General features: G+C 50.6%; 1 protein-coding gene across 1 annotated transcript in view; it reads left to right on the top strand.

Moving 5' to 3' along the window:
- The window catches only part of NOXA1 (NADPH oxidase activator 1), a 38,206-nt gene extending 22,479 nt beyond the window's left edge, over nt 1-15,727 (top strand). Inside the window, exons 5-15 of the mRNA XM_077836150.1 lie at nt 1,436-1,543; nt 2,304-2,363; nt 3,157-3,194; nt 8,360-8,501; nt 10,577-10,636; nt 11,704-11,788; nt 12,383-12,498; nt 13,898-14,061; nt 15,054-15,159; nt 15,253-15,376; nt 15,630-15,727. Coding sequence (XP_077692276.1) covers nt 1,436-1,543; nt 2,304-2,363; nt 3,157-3,194; nt 8,360-8,501; nt 10,577-10,636; nt 11,704-11,788; nt 12,383-12,498; nt 13,898-14,061; nt 15,054-15,159; nt 15,253-15,376; nt 15,630-15,727 — 1,101 coding nt within the window. The remainder of the gene's footprint in view (nt 1-1,435; nt 1,544-2,303; nt 2,364-3,156; nt 3,195-8,359; nt 8,502-10,576; nt 10,637-11,703; nt 11,789-12,382; nt 12,499-13,897; nt 14,062-15,053; nt 15,160-15,252; nt 15,377-15,629) is intronic.
- The last annotated feature ends 1,816 nt before the right edge of the window (nt 15,728-17,543 follow it).

Raw genomic sequence — 17,543 nt, 5'->3', positions numbered from 1 at the left:
GCTGCCCCGCTTCAGGAAATGTGGGGACCCACGGATCCCCATTTTGTCACTGGTATTTTTAGTAAAAGCCAGGGAGGTCAGGGCTTCCATGAACTTTTCTTTTTTGCCCATGACCTGTCCATGACTTTTACTAAAAATATCTGTGACAAAATCTTTGCTTTAACTATAAAGGGTTAAACCCTGGGGATTTCATAGGGCCCAAGTTAAAAAGTCTCCACCTGGGCTATGAGCACTCCAAAGATTGGAGTGTTCCAGCTGTTGTATCTGCCCCCTGCCTGCAACCTGCCTACAGTGGCTTTTCCTTCCAAGCATAGAAGTTGTGATAGCCTGTCAGAGCAATTGTCCATCTAATTTAGCATCCTGTCTCAATCACTACCAGATGCTTCAGAGATAACTAGTAACACCATAGTGAACAGTTATGGAATAATCTGGTCATAGGGGAAGTGTCATCTGAGCTGCTGCCAGTTAGGGATCCACTTGTGTTCTAAAGCACAGTGGTGATCTCCCCTATAAAATGCTATAAAAAACCCTGTCGAATGTAACTCTGGATCTTCTTATTGTCCATAAAAATGGCTAATCCTTGGCATCAGTGATATCTTGTGACAATGAGCCTCAGAGGTTAATTACTGGTTAATTCACCAGTTAAGCGCTGTATTTCCTTTTATTTGTTTTAAGTGTGTTGCTTTTTGATTTCATATCTTGTTCCTGTATTATCAAAGAGGGTAAACAGGAGCTCCTGATTTATCTTTTCTAGACTGGTCATTATTTTGTATACCTGTCATGTCTCATCTTACACATCTGCTCTCCAGAGGAAACAGTCCCAGTCTTTTCATTTGTTCCTTGTACAAATCTCTCGCCATCCTGTTAATGACTTTTAAGACTCATCCCTGAACCCCTTTCATATCTGTCATGACTTGTATGAGGTAGGGTGACTAGAAGTAAACATAATATTCCAGAGAAAGCTTCACCATTGATTCCAAAAATGGCATTATGCTATTTTCAGTATTATTTTCATCCCATTCTTTGTACTTCATAAAAATTGATTTGCTTGTATGGGATCTGAATGCTAGACTCTAGTTACAATTTACAGAGAACATTAAAATCGAGGAAGATGAACAGGAGAAGCAGATTAGAGATTTATTTAGCAAATCTTATTTCATGCTCTCCCTTCATTTATTTCATGCTTCCCCTTCCTGGTAGCTCCAGAAATCATCTTATGCACAGAAGTGTGAACTATCTTAGCCTCTATATGTTGGTCAAGTCCAGGTCACACTTTTTAAATTACATAATTTCTGCCACATTGAATTCCCTGGATTGACCAGACCCCATGGGGGAAGCAGTATTTACTTTTATTTTTTAAATGTTAAGCTGTGGTTAATGATATCTGGTGTCCTTGGTTTGATCTCTTCCCCACCCCCCACACCTCCCACTGTAGAATCATCTCCTCCTGGAGCCCATACATGTTCCCCTGGGGGAATTTTTCAGACCACGAAAGGAGGAAGTTGAGCAGCTGGATTCAAAAGATTTCCTGGGTAAACCCAAGGTAAGGCCCCCTAGGCTGCAGAAAAGTCAGTCCTACTGTAAGAATGTTAGCATGGTGCCCTGGTGACTGAGGTCAGCAATGAGCAAACTACGATCCAGGGCTCTGGTTGCTCCTGAGAACGTTACTGCCAGGGTCCTCTACCCGCCACAGCACCGACAGCCTCCTGAGAGCAACATTGCTTGGGCCCTCTGCCAGCCGCAGTGCCTGAGAAATATCAGCTGAGATTCTTTAGACTCTAAGTGCAATGGCTCTGTCGTTAAGAACCAGTCTTTCAAGACATGTGGGCTCACGTAACCAGTCCCACAGGGTTTGACCCTCTGAGCTGTAGCAGATTCCCACTTGTTGTGGGATGACTTTTTTGTTGTTTGGTTTATGCCTTTTAGAGAATATTAGCAGGTCATCAGAAGATTTCTCTTCTCATTTCTGTTATCTCTTCACCCTTTGTGTAAGTGACACAGGCCAGGAGCCTCTTGAGTGCAGGGAAAATGAATGGTTGTGCTCTCAGATTCACTCACAGACATGTAGAAAACCAGCGTGGCAAGAGCTAGAAAACCAAGCCCCTGGAGTAGATGGGGTTACTGCCTGGACTCAGCTCTGCACTCTCCATTGTGTGCTGTGACTTTTTAAGCCCTGCCACTTGGTGCTAGGGACTCGCTCATGGGGAAACCAGGGTCAGTGGCTGGTTCCCAGAGGCAGTTTTAACAGGGCCGGGCTGTTCCTTCATGTGATCCAGAGGCTGATCTGATCTGTCCTCTGGCAGGTGATCTCCTCCGTCATTCCCAATGATGAGTACATCGGATTTGAGCCTCTCAGGCCACAGGTGAGTGGGACAGTGCAATGACTTATGGTAACTTGATTTATGCATGGCAAGGTCATGTAATGGCGTCGCTGTCATATAGCTCCACTTAGGGTCCCCAGCCAAAGGCATCCATCAGGATGAGAACCTCTCATGGACTACATAATATTTTAGTGTTCAGAGGTTTCCCTGGGGCTCTGAGTCCTGCATGTCTCCCCCTGCCTAGCAATTCCTACCGTCCAATTGCCATATCACTGCAGATATCCTTCCACCCCTCAGACCCCATCAGTCTTGCTTCATCATTGGCCAGAGGGGCTCAGATGAGGCACATAAGTCTCTGCCCCCTGAATGGAGCATTCTTTTCTCTGCACTAAATTAAAGCCGCTGCAGCAGAGTCTATGTAATGTTTAACTCACTTGCCCAGCCGTGTGAGCCTGGTTCCTCCGGGGGAGAGGGGTGCACTGTCATGTGAATGTGAGGAGCGGGGAAACGCGCAAGTAGGTTGGTCTCCACTGGGTGGGGTGGGCAGAGAAGAGGGGGCTGCCAGCACTGTTCAGCAGTGTGGAGTGGCCTTGATGACTGTCCCTAAAGTGGTGATTGGTTGCATGACAAGTGTGAACAGGAGAATAGGAGGGAAAATGTCAGAGACTGAAACTCCCGCTCAGACTCTGCATTTCTGCCTGATACAAGCTATTACAAATCATTGTGGGGAAGTTCTCTGGCCTGTGTTATAGAGGAGGTCAGCCTAGATTATCACAATGGTCCCTTCTGGCTTGGAATCTGGCTCTATGAAATAGATGCTGTTGTTTCTCCACAGAGACAGGGCTTTTACGAACCCAGTGTCAATGCTGTGCGGTAAGTAACCAGCCCCAGCTGGCTTTGCTCTTCTGTCACTATTTCTATTCATGGCACCTTGTCTTGGCTGCAGAGGTTTTGGTTTGAAGACTCTGTAGCATCCCAGTCCTAGAGATCTATCACCGTGGAGAAAATGCTGTGTGTGGGAAAGGTTTGTGTGACTGTGATAGCCATTGTAGTTAACAACAACCCTGGCACTTATAGAATATTATGGTTGGAAGAGACTACTGGAGGTCATCTAGTCCAACCCCCTGCTCAAAGCAGGACCAACACCAACTAAATCATCCCAGCCAAGCCTTTGTCAAACTGGGCTTTAAAAATCTCTAAGGATGGAGATGCCACCACCTCCCCAGGGAACCCATTCCAGTGCTTCACCACCCTCCGAGTGAAATAGTGTTTCCTAATATCCAACCTAGACTTCCCCCACTGCAACTTGACACCATTGCTCCTTGTTCAGTCATCTGCCACCACTGAGAACAGCCTAGCTCCATCCTCTTTGGAACCCCACTTCAGGTAATTGAAGGCTGCTATCAAATCCCCCCTCACTCTTCTCTTCTGCAGACTACACAAGCCCAGTTCCCTCAGCCTCTCCTCATAAGTCATGTTCCCTAGCCCCCTAATAATTTATAATAAGTCCACTGGACTCTCTCCAATTTGTCCACACTCCTTCTGTAGTGGGGAGACCAAAACCGGATGCAATACTCCAGGTGTGGCCTTACCAGTGCCAAATAGAGGGGAATAATCACTTCCCTCCATCTGCTGGCAATGTTCCTACTAATACAGCCCAAAATGCTGTTGGCCTTCTTGGCAACAAGGGCACACTGTTGATTCATATCCTGCTTCTTGTCCACTGTAATCCCCTCATCCAGATCATTGATAAAGATGTTGAACAAAACCGGCCCCAGGACCGACCCCTGGGGCACTCTGCTTGATACCGGCTGCCAACTAGACATCGAGCCATTGATCACTAGCCATTGAACCCGACAATCTAGCCAGTTTGCTATCCACCATATAGTCCATTCATCCAACCCATGCTTTTTTTTAACTTGCTGGCAAGAATACTGTGGGAGACCATATCAAAAGTTTTGCTAAAGACAAGGTATATCACATCCACCGCTTTCCCCATATCCACAGAGCCAGTTATCTCATCATAGAAGGCAGTCAGGTTGGTCAGGCATGACTTGCCCTTGGTGAATCCATGCTGACTGTTCCTAATCACCTTCCTCTCTGCCAAGGGCTTCAAAATGGATTCCTTGAGGACCTGCTTCATGATTTTGCCAGGGACTGAAGTGAGGCTGTAGTTCCCTGTGTTCTCTTTTTTCCAATTTTTAAAATATGGGCACTATATTTGCCTTTTTCCAATCATCTGGGACCTCCCCGATCACCACAAATTTTCCAAGATAATGGCCAATGGCTCTGCAATCACATCAGCCAACTCCCTCAGCACCCTTGGATGCATTAGATCTGGACCCATGGACTTGTGCACATCCAGCTTTTATAAATACTCCTTAACCTGTTCTTTCACCACTGAGGGCTGCTCACCTCCTCCCCATGCTGTGCTGCCCAGTGCAGCAGTCTGGGAGCTGACCTTGTCTGTGAAGACCGAGGCAAAAAAAGCTTTGAGTACTTCAGCTTTTTCCACATCATCATCTTCCACATCACTATGTTGCCTCCCCCATTCAGTAAGGGTCCCACACTTTCCCTGATCTTCTTCTTGTTACTAACATACCTGTAGAAACCCTTCTTGTTACCCTTCACGTCCCTTGCTAGCTGCAACTCCAACTGTGCCTTGACCTTCCTGATTACACCCCTGCATACTCTAGCAATATTTTTATACTCCTTCCAAGTTATCTGTCCAAATTTCCACTGCTTGTAAGCTTCCTTTCTGAGTTTAAGTTCACCGAAGATTTCACTGTTAAGCCAAGCTGGTCGCCTGCCTTATTTGCCATTCTTTCTGCACTTCGGGTCTGGTTTGTTCCTGTGCCCTCAATAAGGCGTCTTTAAAATACAGCCAGCTCTCCTGGACTCCTTTCCCCCTCATATTATCCTCTCAGGAGATCCTGCCCAAGGGAGTCTAAGTCTGCTTTTCTGAAGTCCAGGGTCTGTATTTTGCTAGTCTCCTTTCTTCAGGATCCTGAACTCAACTATCTCATGGTCACTGCTGCCTAGGTTGCCACCCACTTCTACGTCCCCTACTTCTATAACACCTTGCAAGGACTCTCAAAGTCCTTTGCAGACATAGATTAAGCCTCACAGCCACCCTGTGAGGAAGCTAAATACCGTGTCACAGGTTGGGAAACAGAGACAGAGAGAGGTTAAGTGACCTGTTCAAGACCACATAGTAAGTCAATGGCAGTGCCACTATTAGAACCCACAACTATTGACTCTCAGTCTTCTGGCTCTAGCCCCCAGGACAAGACTTCCAAATGCTCCTGTCAGCACTGCTGTAACTGGGGCCAAATTCAGCCCTGGTCTGAGGAGGTGCAGCTCCATTGACTTCCTTGGGTTTGTGCTTCCAATACTCCAGGGCTGAATCTGGCCCCTTGTTTTCGTCTGGAAAAGCTAGAAGGTGGTTCCTGAATAGGGTTGCCAAGGTCTAATTGCACAAACCCAAACACCCATGCGCTGCCCCCTTCTCTGCCCCTTCTCAGAGGCCCCTCCCCACCTCGCTCGCTCTCCCCCACCCTCACTTTCACAGTGAGTCTGCGGCAAGGGGTTGGGGTGTGGGAGGTGGTGAGGGCTCCAGCTGGGGGTGCAGGTTCTGGAGCAGGGTTGGAGATGTAGGGTTTGGGGTGCAGGAGGGGGTGCAGGCTCTGGGAGGGAGTTTGAGTGCAGGAGGAGGCTCGGGGCTGGGACAAGGGGTTGGGGTGTGGGCTCCAGTTGGGAGGCGCTTACCTTGGGTGGCTCCCGGAAGCCTACCTACCCTGGCTCTGTGCGGTTGCAGGCACTGCCCCTGCAGCTCCCATTGGCCACAGTTTCTGATCAATGGGACCTGCAGAGCTGGCGCTCAGGGCAGGGGCAGCGCACAGAGATCCACTGGCCGCCCCTGCGCCTAGGAGCCAGATTACTTCTGGGAGCCACGTGGAGCCAGGGTAGGTAAGCAGGCTGCCTTAGCCGTGCTGTGCCGCCGACTGGACTTTTAGCAGCCTATTAAAATCTCCCAGACTGATTTCAATAGCCTCCAGGAGATTGTGGCTAATTCCAGAAGACTCCCTGTCAATCTGGGAAGGTTGGCAACCCTATTCTTGGAGCCACTTGAAACTCGACATTTTCATTCAGCAGGAAATGCTGACATTTTGAAATTGTTTTCATTCCAAATCTAAACAAAAATGAAAAATTTAAATTTCCTGTGAAACGAAGTTTTCCAAAACTGTTTGTTTCAGGTCAGTCAGAATGTTCCATTTAAATGAAATTGAAATGTTTCATTCTGATTCCAGACGTTTATTTTACACTTTAACTTATAGACTATAAACGCAAATACATTTCTAAATGAAAGGGCATTTCAAAACAACAACAAAAAAATCAAAATATTCTTTTTTGATCGGGTTGATCTTATTGAAACACTTGTAAGGAAACATTTTGTGAACCAGAATTTGTCAAAATCAATACATTCTGACAGAAAGTTTTTATTATATTGAAATGGTATTTTCTGATGGAACAATGCTCTGTCAGGAAAGTTGCACCCAGCTCTAGAGTTCACACACTAGAACAGAGGTGGGCAAACTACAGCCCAGGGGTCGCATCCGGTGCTCCAGACCTTTTAATCCGGCCCTCAAGCTCCACCGAGGCGCGGGGGCCAGGACTTGTCCCGCTCCGCGCAACTCCCACAAGCAGCGGCATGTACCCTCTCCAGTTCCTACACTAAGGGGCAGCCAGGGGGCTCCACATGCTACTTCCACCCCAAGTGATACCTCCGCAGCTCCCATTGGCCAGGAACTGTGGCCAATCGGAGCTGCAAGGTTGGCGCTTGCAGACAGGGAAGCATGCAGACCCACCTGGCCGGAGAGGGGACATGCCCCTGCTTCTGGGAGCTGCTTGAGGTAAGCACCACCAGGAGCCTGCACTCCTGACCCCCTCCTGTGCCCCAGTGTCCTGCCCCATCCCTGATTCCCCTTCCACCCTTTGAACCCCTTCATCCCAGCCCGGAGCAACCTCCTGCACCCCCAACCCCTCATCCTCAGCCCCACCCTAGAGCCCACACCCCAGCCGGAGTTTCCCTGTGGGAATTCTCAGAAATGGCTGGAAGGCAAAAGAGGGAACCTCTGTCTGCGCCAGTCTGTCCCATCATCTGCTGATGGCGTGTTCTTCTCCAAAAGTTCATGGGTTATCATCTCTGACAGACCATAAATATGATAATTGCACCATGGAGACACAGCCCAAGGCTGCTGCTGCCTATGAGGGGAGATGTTCCCAAGGGAAGCATTCTCGAGCTTACTCAGCTCACAACTGAGAGTATGTGGCGAGGAAGGATCACCCTGTGGGAGGAAGGATGGGCTCGTGGTTAGAGCTCTGAAGTGAGACACTGGATCTGGGTTTCCAGCTCTACCACAACCCTCTTGTCATTGGACCTTGGACAGATTTAGGTGTCTAACTGGTGTGTCTAACTGGGTGTGGAGCCCCAATGAAAGTCCAGTCTGAACTGTAGGTGCTGAGCTCTTCTGAAAATTTGTCCCTTGATCACTCTTTGCCTTAGTTCCTCATCTGTAAAATGGGGGTAATGATGCTCTCCTACTGCACAGCGGTGTGGGAAGGAGACAGTCCTTGATGGTTGTGAGATGCTATGGGGATGGAGGCATGCAAGTACTAAGAACAGAGTAGAAGGGTGTGGCTTTCCTCAGACGCCAGTAAAAAGACAGGTCCTCCAGCAGGATGCAGTGGGGACTCCACCCCAGAGAAGCGTGGCATTGTTCCAGGGTGCACTGGCACTTGAGGGGCAGTGAATCTCCTACAACTCTTTATATTTCAAAGTGCATTGGCAGAAGAGCCAGTGGAAAGGCCACAGGATGGCAATGGCTAGTCCTAGCCTGAATGTCTCCAAGAAGGATAACCAGAGGGGCAAAGAGAAGGGCATCCCATTAAACCCAGTGGTGTCCACACCCCACAGTGGGAGAGTGACAGCCCCAAAGGGTGCTGAGTAAAGCTGTTCCTTTTTTTCCCCTCTCCAGAGACCACGACTCAGGTTACTATCGAGTCATGACTCATTATTACGCAGAGGACTCTGAAGAGATGGCAGTGAAGGGCAGCACCATCATCTTTGTACTAAATAAAGGGGCAGATGGCTGGGCTACAGCCATATGGGACGGACAGGTATGTGGAACTGGCAGGCTGGCACTCCTGCCTCTAGCTCAGCATCAGTAGACACTACAGCACTCCCTGCCAGCTGGGGCTTGCTGAAGCTTTAATAGGATGCTCCTTTGGTAGCTCTCAGGAGCAGCCAAGAGGGTGGGATATGACATTAACTTCTCTGAAGCTGGCTGGCACTCCTGCCTCTAGCTCAGCATCAGTAGACACTACAGCACTCCCTGCCAGCTGGGGCTTGCTGAAGCTTTAATAGGATGCTCCTTTGGTAGCTCTCAGGAGCAGCCAAGAGGGTGGGATATGACATTAACTTCTCTGAAGCTGCCAGTTCACTTTCATAGATTGGACACTGTGACGGGGCGACGACTCACTGCTGCGGCGCTTCCTGCTGGTTGTCCAGGGAATTAGCTCTTTTCAGCCAGGAGCGCCCTCTGCCGGTCGGTGTCTCGCCTGCTGCTGGCCCTGTGCCCCTCCCAGACCCCAGTGCCCTTCTAGATTAGGGTTCTGCCCCCTGGCAATAACCCCTCAGTCTGGGTCTCCCCTCCCCAGGGGACCCCCAACCCCCTATCCCTTCCTTACCTCAGTGGCTACTGTCAGTCATCATCTAGCCCCCACTCCCTGGGGCAGACTGCAGTCTGTACCACTCATCATTGACAAGGCGGGGGGGTCAGACCAGCTGCCTCTGTCTAGGTCTGGGCTGGGCTGCTCCTCTGCAGCCTTAGTACCCTTTTGTGGGCCTTTACCTCGGGCTGCAGCTTAGGGCTCTGCTAGGCTGGAGCTCCCCAGCTCCCTCTGCCCTAGGTACCCTCCTCAGCTTCCTAGTCAGCCAGGTCCTCCTCTCTCCACGTAGCTAGACAGAGTGTCTCTCTCAGCCCCTGGCTAACAGCCCTCTTATAGGGCGAGCTGTGGCCTGATTGGGGCATGGCCCCACCTGTGGCTGCTTCCCCCAGTCAGCCTAGCTTTCCTCCGGCTACAGCCCTCTCTTTGGGCTGTTTTAAGCCCTTTGAAGCATGGCGGGGTGACTACCCCACCACAGACACTAACAGCAGCAGCTGTTAAGGTCTGTTCAGATCCCACTGACTTTTCCCCATCATCTCTCTAATTCCACTGGCCAGTAAACTGGAGAGCTCAGCTTTTTCTGATCCTTATCCCTTCCGACACACATGCATCCTGCATAGGGATTATGCAACTAGAAACATTCGGCGAGAACCACGAGCAGGTGCACAATTCACACTAATTGTGAAGCCTCGCCTCCTGCAGAATAAAGTGCACAAAATGTGTCTAGGGTTCATTCAGTGGCCTGCTCGCAACTGCCGTATGGAAAGCAGGGTCCTCAGAAGGGAGAGCAATGTGCTGCTGTGTCCGCAAGTGGGCATCACCTCCCACATGCAATCCTCAGTAGGCCAATTTAACATTAGAGGCCAGGAGCCCCATCATGGGCCAGGATCGCTGTGACCTGTACTAACTCAGAATAAAGGGCAGTGCCTGCTCCTAAGAGCTTACAATCAAAGTATAAGGCAGAGAAAACAGGTGAGTCCAACAGGCAGATGGGCGAGCACAAGGAAACAGTGAGGTAAGACTGGTCAGTCTGACAGGCAGTAGTCTCAGCAGCCTAACCATTGTCAAGTTCTCTGGTAGGTATCGCAGCACAGGAGAGTTGTAAAGAGGAAACCGAAGAAAGATGGAGGCAGCTCCTCCTGCGTGTGAGGGGCAACATGGGAGGAAGCACAAAGGTACCTCTTTAAAAGTTAACAAGTGGGTGAGGAAGGCTGGCGGTTCAGAGGCAGGATTCAACATCTTGAGCGATGACGGGTAGGTGGGGACAGGCTGTGAAGGGCCTTGAAAGCAATGGCGCATAGGTTGTGTTTGTGATGATGGAGAAGGGTGGGCCAGCAGACAGAGTGACCTGGTCAGAGCGGCATGCCAGGAAATGACAATGCCACAAGGGTGTGAATGACTGAGGGGCAAGGTGGGGTTGTCAAGACCAGAGAAGACAATCTCCTGCACCGGGCAGAAGAATGCCTGTTTCCGCTCAATGCGGCCTGGTTTCACCTTATTTTCTATTCTGCTCTGTATTTCCCCAGAAACTGCGTATACCGAACTCTCACCTAGAGCCTGTTCATGCCCCCAAGGCTGATAAATGGGTGAGGGGACAATCTTGTGACTATGGGGTGTGGAAGGGAGAGAAAACACAGCCAGGCCACTTGTGCTGTGTGTCTGAACCACAGAGTAAGGCAGTGGGCTCTCTCTTCAGAAACACCCCATGTGTAGGTTCAGGGCTTTCAGCCAGCGAGGGACAATGCGAAATCCAAGCAGCAGGCAAAAGGTGAATTTTTTCCACAGCTCTGATCTGTTTCCTGCAGTCGAAGCTTCCATTTTGGAAAAAATCCATTTTTTTTACCCCCTCCTCCTCACAGCTAGGACCCTCCATATTATAACCAATGCAGCCTTGCTTTAATGGCTTGACCTGTCTGAAAGCTGTCTCCACTTGAATCCTCCAGCAGACAAGGTGTGACTCACACACATGCGCCTACTGCAGCAAGCAGGGAATTTCAGAGCCCACTTTCGTTCTGACATACTAGTGGCCTCTAGAGAATGAACTTCCACTGGCCCTACTGTAGTTGAGAAACTGGCTCTTCAGGCCTGACTCTGTTATCATTTATCCCATGGAGTTGGTAGTGTTCCCTGCTGTAAAACCATTTCAGTGCAGACACCCAGTCTGTTCAGTGCAGAACCTTGGAGCTGAGTGAGGGGCAGATAAGCCCTTGGGTCAGAGGGATCAGCCATGGAAATCCCAGTGAAGATGGATTCCATTTTTGCTCAGATGGGGAGGTGGCCGTCCCCAGACTAAATGTGAGGTCTGGATCCCAGAGAGGTGAACAGAGCTAACAGTGCAGCAAAATAAAACAAACCCGTATGGGTACCAGGTGGGTAACCACCCTCTGGGGAAGCCTGGAGGAGCCTGAGTGCTCCATGTCATACCTGAGTTAATGAATCAGCAATCCCTGAGGCTCTGCCCACCTTTAAAGTCATAGCCTGCAATCTACTCAGTGACGCAAACCAGCTGCCACCTGCCCCTTCTGGCCAGTGGGGAACAAGGGAGCTGATTTCCCAAAACTTCAGTTCCTTAGAACTGTTCTGCTTCACAGTGGCCTCAGCCACACTCTCCTCACGTGTCTGATCAGTTCGTTTTCATTTTGTTCTCTCGCAGAAAGTCAGTAATGGGATCCCTCTTCCCCCTGTTAAAGTACCCCCCAACCGGCCCCACTTGCAGGAAATGGACCAGCAGCAGCCAGGTAAATCCTGCTTTCTGGGACTGAAGGGGCATGTGGGGGTAAGGATCCCAATGGGAGTTGTGTGGGATCACCCACCAGTGCCCCAAAACACCGCTGCTCTAGGGAACCTACACTACCGGCTGGGCTAGTTCCCCACTTGCAGCATGTGGTTCTGGGATGGACTGACGGTGTAACCCAAGAGCACCTTGGTAGCAGGGTAGATCGTGTGTGTCAGGGATGACTGCACATACTTTGCTTCGCTGTGGCCCACTCATTCTGCTCTGAACAGAGACTGGGGGCCACAACTGTGTCCAAATAGAAATGAACTGGTTGGCAGGCACCTGGTGATTCAGAGCTGGTGCGCAATAAATGCAGCTGCTGCCATTTGTCACTTGCCCCCCTTGCTATGGTGACGAGTACAGGCAGGGTTCTATATACCTGTCCCGAGAGGGGAGGATGGACAGCTCTGGCCGTAGAATCGGTGGCTTCTCGTGCTGCCTGGAGTCCCTCCAGATGTGGCTCAATGGGACCCCCCCAAAGCTGACCAACCCTATCTCCTCCAAAGAGGCCCTGCCCATTGTCATGATGGCTGTTTGGCAATGTTTTGCTCTGCAGGACCTGCTGAGGGAGAAGACACTGCTGCAAATGATGCTGATCCGCAAGCAGACTCGCAGGTGCAATGTTCCCCAATGTCACAAACTATTAAGGCTATAAAATCACTGGTGCCAAAGGTAAGGGTGGATTCAGCCCACTTCCCCCAAAACTCCAGAGCCAGTACAAAACTTTGGGGCTCACTGGAAAGCCTTTTCTTCCAGACCAGTTCCCCCTCCCCCATCCCAGAGAGATCCTAACTCCCAGATGGACTTTTGACTGTTACTCTTGAGTCCTTGATCTTCCTCTTCTTCTGTCTCTCCCGGCCCAGACTGTTGCTCTGTGCTGTTAACAACCACTGTGTTCTATCACAGAGAGCAGTGCATTTCTGGGGTTAGAGAAATCATCTCTGTATCCTTTTCCTACCTCACATTGGACTTGTGCCTACAGAGCCTTTCTTTGTCAGAGGCAGCTGCTGATGAGGTCACCAGCAGCCCCACTTTATTTGGCACAGCCACTAGACCGCCTGTGATTTTGGAGTCAGTGCTGTGTCAAGCTGCATGGATTGGCAGCTGAAATTTCCACAGGAAATTATGGGACCTGGCAGCATCATCTCAGGGACATGTTTGCATGATAATATAGGGAGTACCTGTCTCCCCTCTGGAGCTGAATACTCCTATGCTGAATACTCCTGTGCCGAGTAGATGTGTCTGAGTTATAGGATTCAGATCCAGACTCTTCCAAGAGGAAAAATGGAAGTGTTTGGATCCAGGGTTTGGAGAAATGCCCCCCCCACGTGAAATTCACATCTGGATCCTGGCTCATATTCTATGCCACGTGGAGTTTGGTGGCACTGAGGTTGGCATTTGGGTTAAGCCTCCCTCCCCCCCCTTGACTCTGGTTATGGAAGGATGGGCTAGTGGTCGGGGCACTGGCCGAGATGTGGGAGACCTGTGTTCGGTTCCTTGTTCCACCAGGGACTTCCTGGGTAAGTCACTTCATGTCTCTGTGCCTCAGCACCCCAGCTGTGAAGGGGAGATAATAATATTTCTGTACCTCACAAGGACATTGTGAGGATAAATACATTAACTGATTGTAAAGTGCTTTGAGCTCTGCTGTTCCTCAGATGTTCTTGTCAACTGCTGGAAATGGCCCACCTTGAATCACTACAAAAGGTCCCCCCCACCCCCCGCTCTCCTGCTGGTAATAGCTCAACTTAAGTGATCACTCTGGTTACAGTGTGTATGGTAACACCCATTGTTTCATGTTCTCTATGTATATAAAACTCCCCACTGTATTTTCCACTGAAAGCATCCGATGAAGTGAGCTGTAGCTCACGAAAGCTTATGCTCAAATAAATTTGTCAGTCTCTAAGGTGCCACAAGTACTCCTTTTCTTTTTGCAAATACAGACTAACAAGGCTGCTACTCTGAAACCTGCATAAGAATAGGCATTATTGTTATTCTGATATTTGCTGGTGAAATCGCTCTAACCAACCCACGGAGAGCAGATTCTCCTTTGCTTCCTGGTTGTTTGCAGGTCCCACTGGCTCAGGACAAAGCATCCTCCAGCGAGAACAGATCCATCCTGCTGAAAGTCCACTGTGACTATACAGTTAAAGTGAACAAGGCCCTGACCTTGTCAGACCTCAGGTCTCTGCTGCGGGAGACATTCAGTCAGCAGGCAGAGCTTGGGAAGCTGAGGTAGGCTTGGTCACAGACTGGAAATAGGGTTGCACTCTGGATACACTCAGCTGGTGCCAAAGGCTGAGTTGGAGTTTCTCCTTCCCAGTGAGCTGCAGCTTTCCTCTTGCCATTGCAGACAAATCATTGCAGTTCCCTGAAGAGGTGTTTGCCCAAGGAGCTAGACATAAGCCATGTCTGCCATCCATGTTGTTCTCCATGGGGCATTTTGTCTTTCAGTAGGGCTCAGGCAGCCATAGGCACAGTTCACAAAATGAGTACATACAAAGCAGCACAGTGTCCCCTCTCCCAACTGAATGGTCACACAAAGCCCTGCCCCCTGGATATTCCACCTCATTGCTTTAGAGCACAACACTGACTCCTTGGGGACAGGGAATTTGTGAGCAGGGAGGTTTCACAGGACCAAAGGAGTATGGAACTGCACCTGCAGTAGTGAAAGAGGGGGAAGTTTAAAGAGAAATGCTATTGTAGACACCTCTGACCTGGAATGATTTTCTCCCAGCCACACCAGGTTCAACTCAGTTGCACTTTGTGTGCCCAATTTAGAGGTCTTGTGTAAGTCTAAAGCAGACTGAAGTTTTGTCTACTGGAGCTGGAGGCGTAATTTCATATGCGCTAGCTCTGGTTGAGCTAGTGCGCTAAGAATAGCAGCGTAGCCCTGGTGGCATAAGCAGCAGAATGGGATAGCCAGCGTAAACCCTCTGCATCCAATCCTGTCTGAAAGCCTAGGTACGTATTCAGGGCCGCCAGCCCTTCCCCCGGCCTGTGGCACGACCGCTACACTTCTCCTTTTAGCACGCGAGCTTGCACACAGCTAGTGCAGGTCTGTCTGCCCGATCGGGGAATTACACCTCCAGCTCCACGCAGACACACCCCGGAGGTCCTGGACTGACATGCTTAGGAAATCAGAGGGAGATGCAAGCTGCACAAGTTTAGATTCACCTCTGAATTTGGCCCTAGTGCATTTTCTCTGTCCTCCTCTCTTACTTCAGCTGCAGGCTTTCAGACAGCAAAGAGTTCATTGTGATTTCGGGAGAAGAGGAACTGGGGAAGATGTGGCAGCAGGTGACAGATGGGAGGCTGACACTCTGGTGCCAGGTACGTGCCCCTTTGGGATGCTGTTCTTCCTCACTAGATTCTGATATAATTTCTGCTCTGCCGTGCGGTTTACACCATGGCCTTGTCACATAGGGCACAGATGCCTGTTCAGACAGACCTGTTCTCTACAGGATGGTAGCACATCATGGTTACACAGCGCAAAGGCCTGAGGATCTGGAATTCAATGAAGGAGACACACTGGACATTCTCTCTGAAGGTAGCTTTCTAGTTCTACCTGAAGTTCTTCACTGGGCAGCTTCAGGAGTCTGTTTGCAGGGAGGGGATGGGGACAAGTTGGGGAACAAAAGACTTCCTGATAGTTAAGCCACTAGGCCTTATGGGGGACTGACATGTGCATGGGCCTGTACTGGCCCTTTGCGCAGGGATGAATGTCACCCTTAGCAAGGCTCCCTGGTTAGGCAATTCAAGGGATTGCTCGGTCCTTACCTTGTTCCTTTGTGTTTTCCCAGTGAATGAGGAATGGCTTGAAGGCCATTGCAATGGCAACTTTGGCATTTTCCCCAAGTGCTTTGCTGCTCAGGCCAGCATTGGGGCTGCCCTCCCTTAGAGAAGAGATGCTTCTTCCTGCCAGACTCCACAAGAAGCCAGCTGGGCTCTGGACCCCACCTCACCTTACTCATGTCTCCCACAGAACAGGAGAAGCTTGCGATAATTCATTCAGGTCTGACCATCGCCAGCCCTGCTAGGTATTTAATGAAGCTGCCCACACAGGACGCTTCCCAGTGTGGGACCCCATTATCCAGAAACCCAGCAGGATTAGTTTCTGTAGCAGAAATAGCATTTTCTATGGCATGTGTCTGGCCTCAGTATAATAATAATAATAGAAGTGAGATGACAGGTCTGACTGGGGAGTGCGGGAGGTGGGATCTGGGTGCAAGGCATGGGGTGGTGTCTCATGAAGGACACTCTGAGAGGTGCTGACACAGCAAATGGAGATTTCCCATCTCAGACCCAGCCACCAGCTCTTTCTGTAGCAAGAACTTGGGGTTCAAAGGTGCAGATTAAGTGGCAAGAAGAACCAGCTCCTCCAAAAGAGGAGGCTGTGCTCTGATAGCGGCAAGGGGCCTGGCTCAGGCCTTAATCCCCACTTCCCACCAGGTGGAATAAAAGTGAGGGAAGCTGGACCTTGCCGTCACTGGATATGCCCATGCTGCCGTTAGAAACCCACGGCTGGCCCATGCCAGTTGACTTGGGCTAAGGGACTGTTTGAGTGCGGTGTAGGCATTTGGACTTGGGGCAATTAAATAGCTCCTTAGCCTGAGCCCCACGGGCCTGAGTCAGCTGGCACAGGCCTGTGGCAGGGGACTAATGGCAGTGCTGACAGACCCATTGAGGCCAGACTGTGGGAGGCAACGTGCCACCCAAAGAGCCAGAGCGCAGGGAGGCAGGCCTGATTCTCTGGGCCCCACGCAGTATAGAAACAGCGCTGTTCTGGTTTGAGAGCATTTCACACCCACTTTGGACTGCTGTAAATGAGTGCACATGAATCAGGCATAGGGTGTGTGGCCCCTCCAAGACCCATTGATCTGCCAGAGACAAAGGGCCCTGTGCCCAGACATCTTGGGTTGTGGGGATTGTCCCTGGTCAGCTGAACACTGGTGTTGTCCCAGTCGGTTCCGTGAAGTTGGGCCACAGCAGGGAGCCAGACCTTGAGGGACTGAGAACTGGGTTCTCAGTTCTCAGTTCTCAGAACTGGGAGGGAAGGAATGCAGGGCCTGGGGATAAAGAACAGGGTGGGGGAGATGGCCAGGTGACAGGAGCTGAGGCACTGGGGGGGAGGGCAGCCAGAGAAACAGGCCTAGCAAAGCCCAGAGGGATCAGGAAGTGGAGAGCCAGAAGGAGGAAGTGGTAAGTGGAGCTCATGGGAGTAGATAAAAATAACCTGTGGGGGAGAGGGGTGACCTAGGGTCTCTACTTTGCAAAAAGGGTCCCAGGAACTGCAGGGTGGTTCCTGGGCACCAGCCCCTGGGGCTCGCTCGGCCCATCAGCCACGCAGTGCATGAGCCTTTGGGAGCTCACTCAACCCCACTGGCCTGAGGGAGCTCCCTTGGCCTTCTTTCCTGCCTGGACTCTCGCTCGGCCCAAGCCTCTGGGGAGTTGCTCAGCGCATCAATCCTTAATCCTCCCCTGGCTCAGGGCCCTATGAGATCACACACCGTCTCTGCTGTGCTAGGCTTTCCAGCTGGCACAGGTTTCTGGAGGGTTGTGCAGCCCCTGTACACCAGGCGGCTTTGTCAGCACGGGTCTCTGTGCAGTGGCTCCGTCCCCTGACCCTGCAGCTCACGGACAGCGGCCTCTCAGCACTGCAGGGTGCTTACCTGGAACAGGCGGAGCAGGACACTCCTGCCCTCCACCCTGCAGGG

The sequence above is a fragment of the Eretmochelys imbricata genome, chromosome 16 (assembly GCF_965152235.1).
Source record: "Eretmochelys imbricata isolate rEreImb1 chromosome 16, rEreImb1.hap1, whole genome shotgun sequence".
NCBI lineage: Eukaryota > Metazoa > Chordata > Testudines > Cheloniidae > Eretmochelys > Eretmochelys imbricata.
The sequence above is the reverse complement of the archived record's forward strand: the minus strand, read 5'-3'. Positions and strand labels throughout refer to the sequence as shown.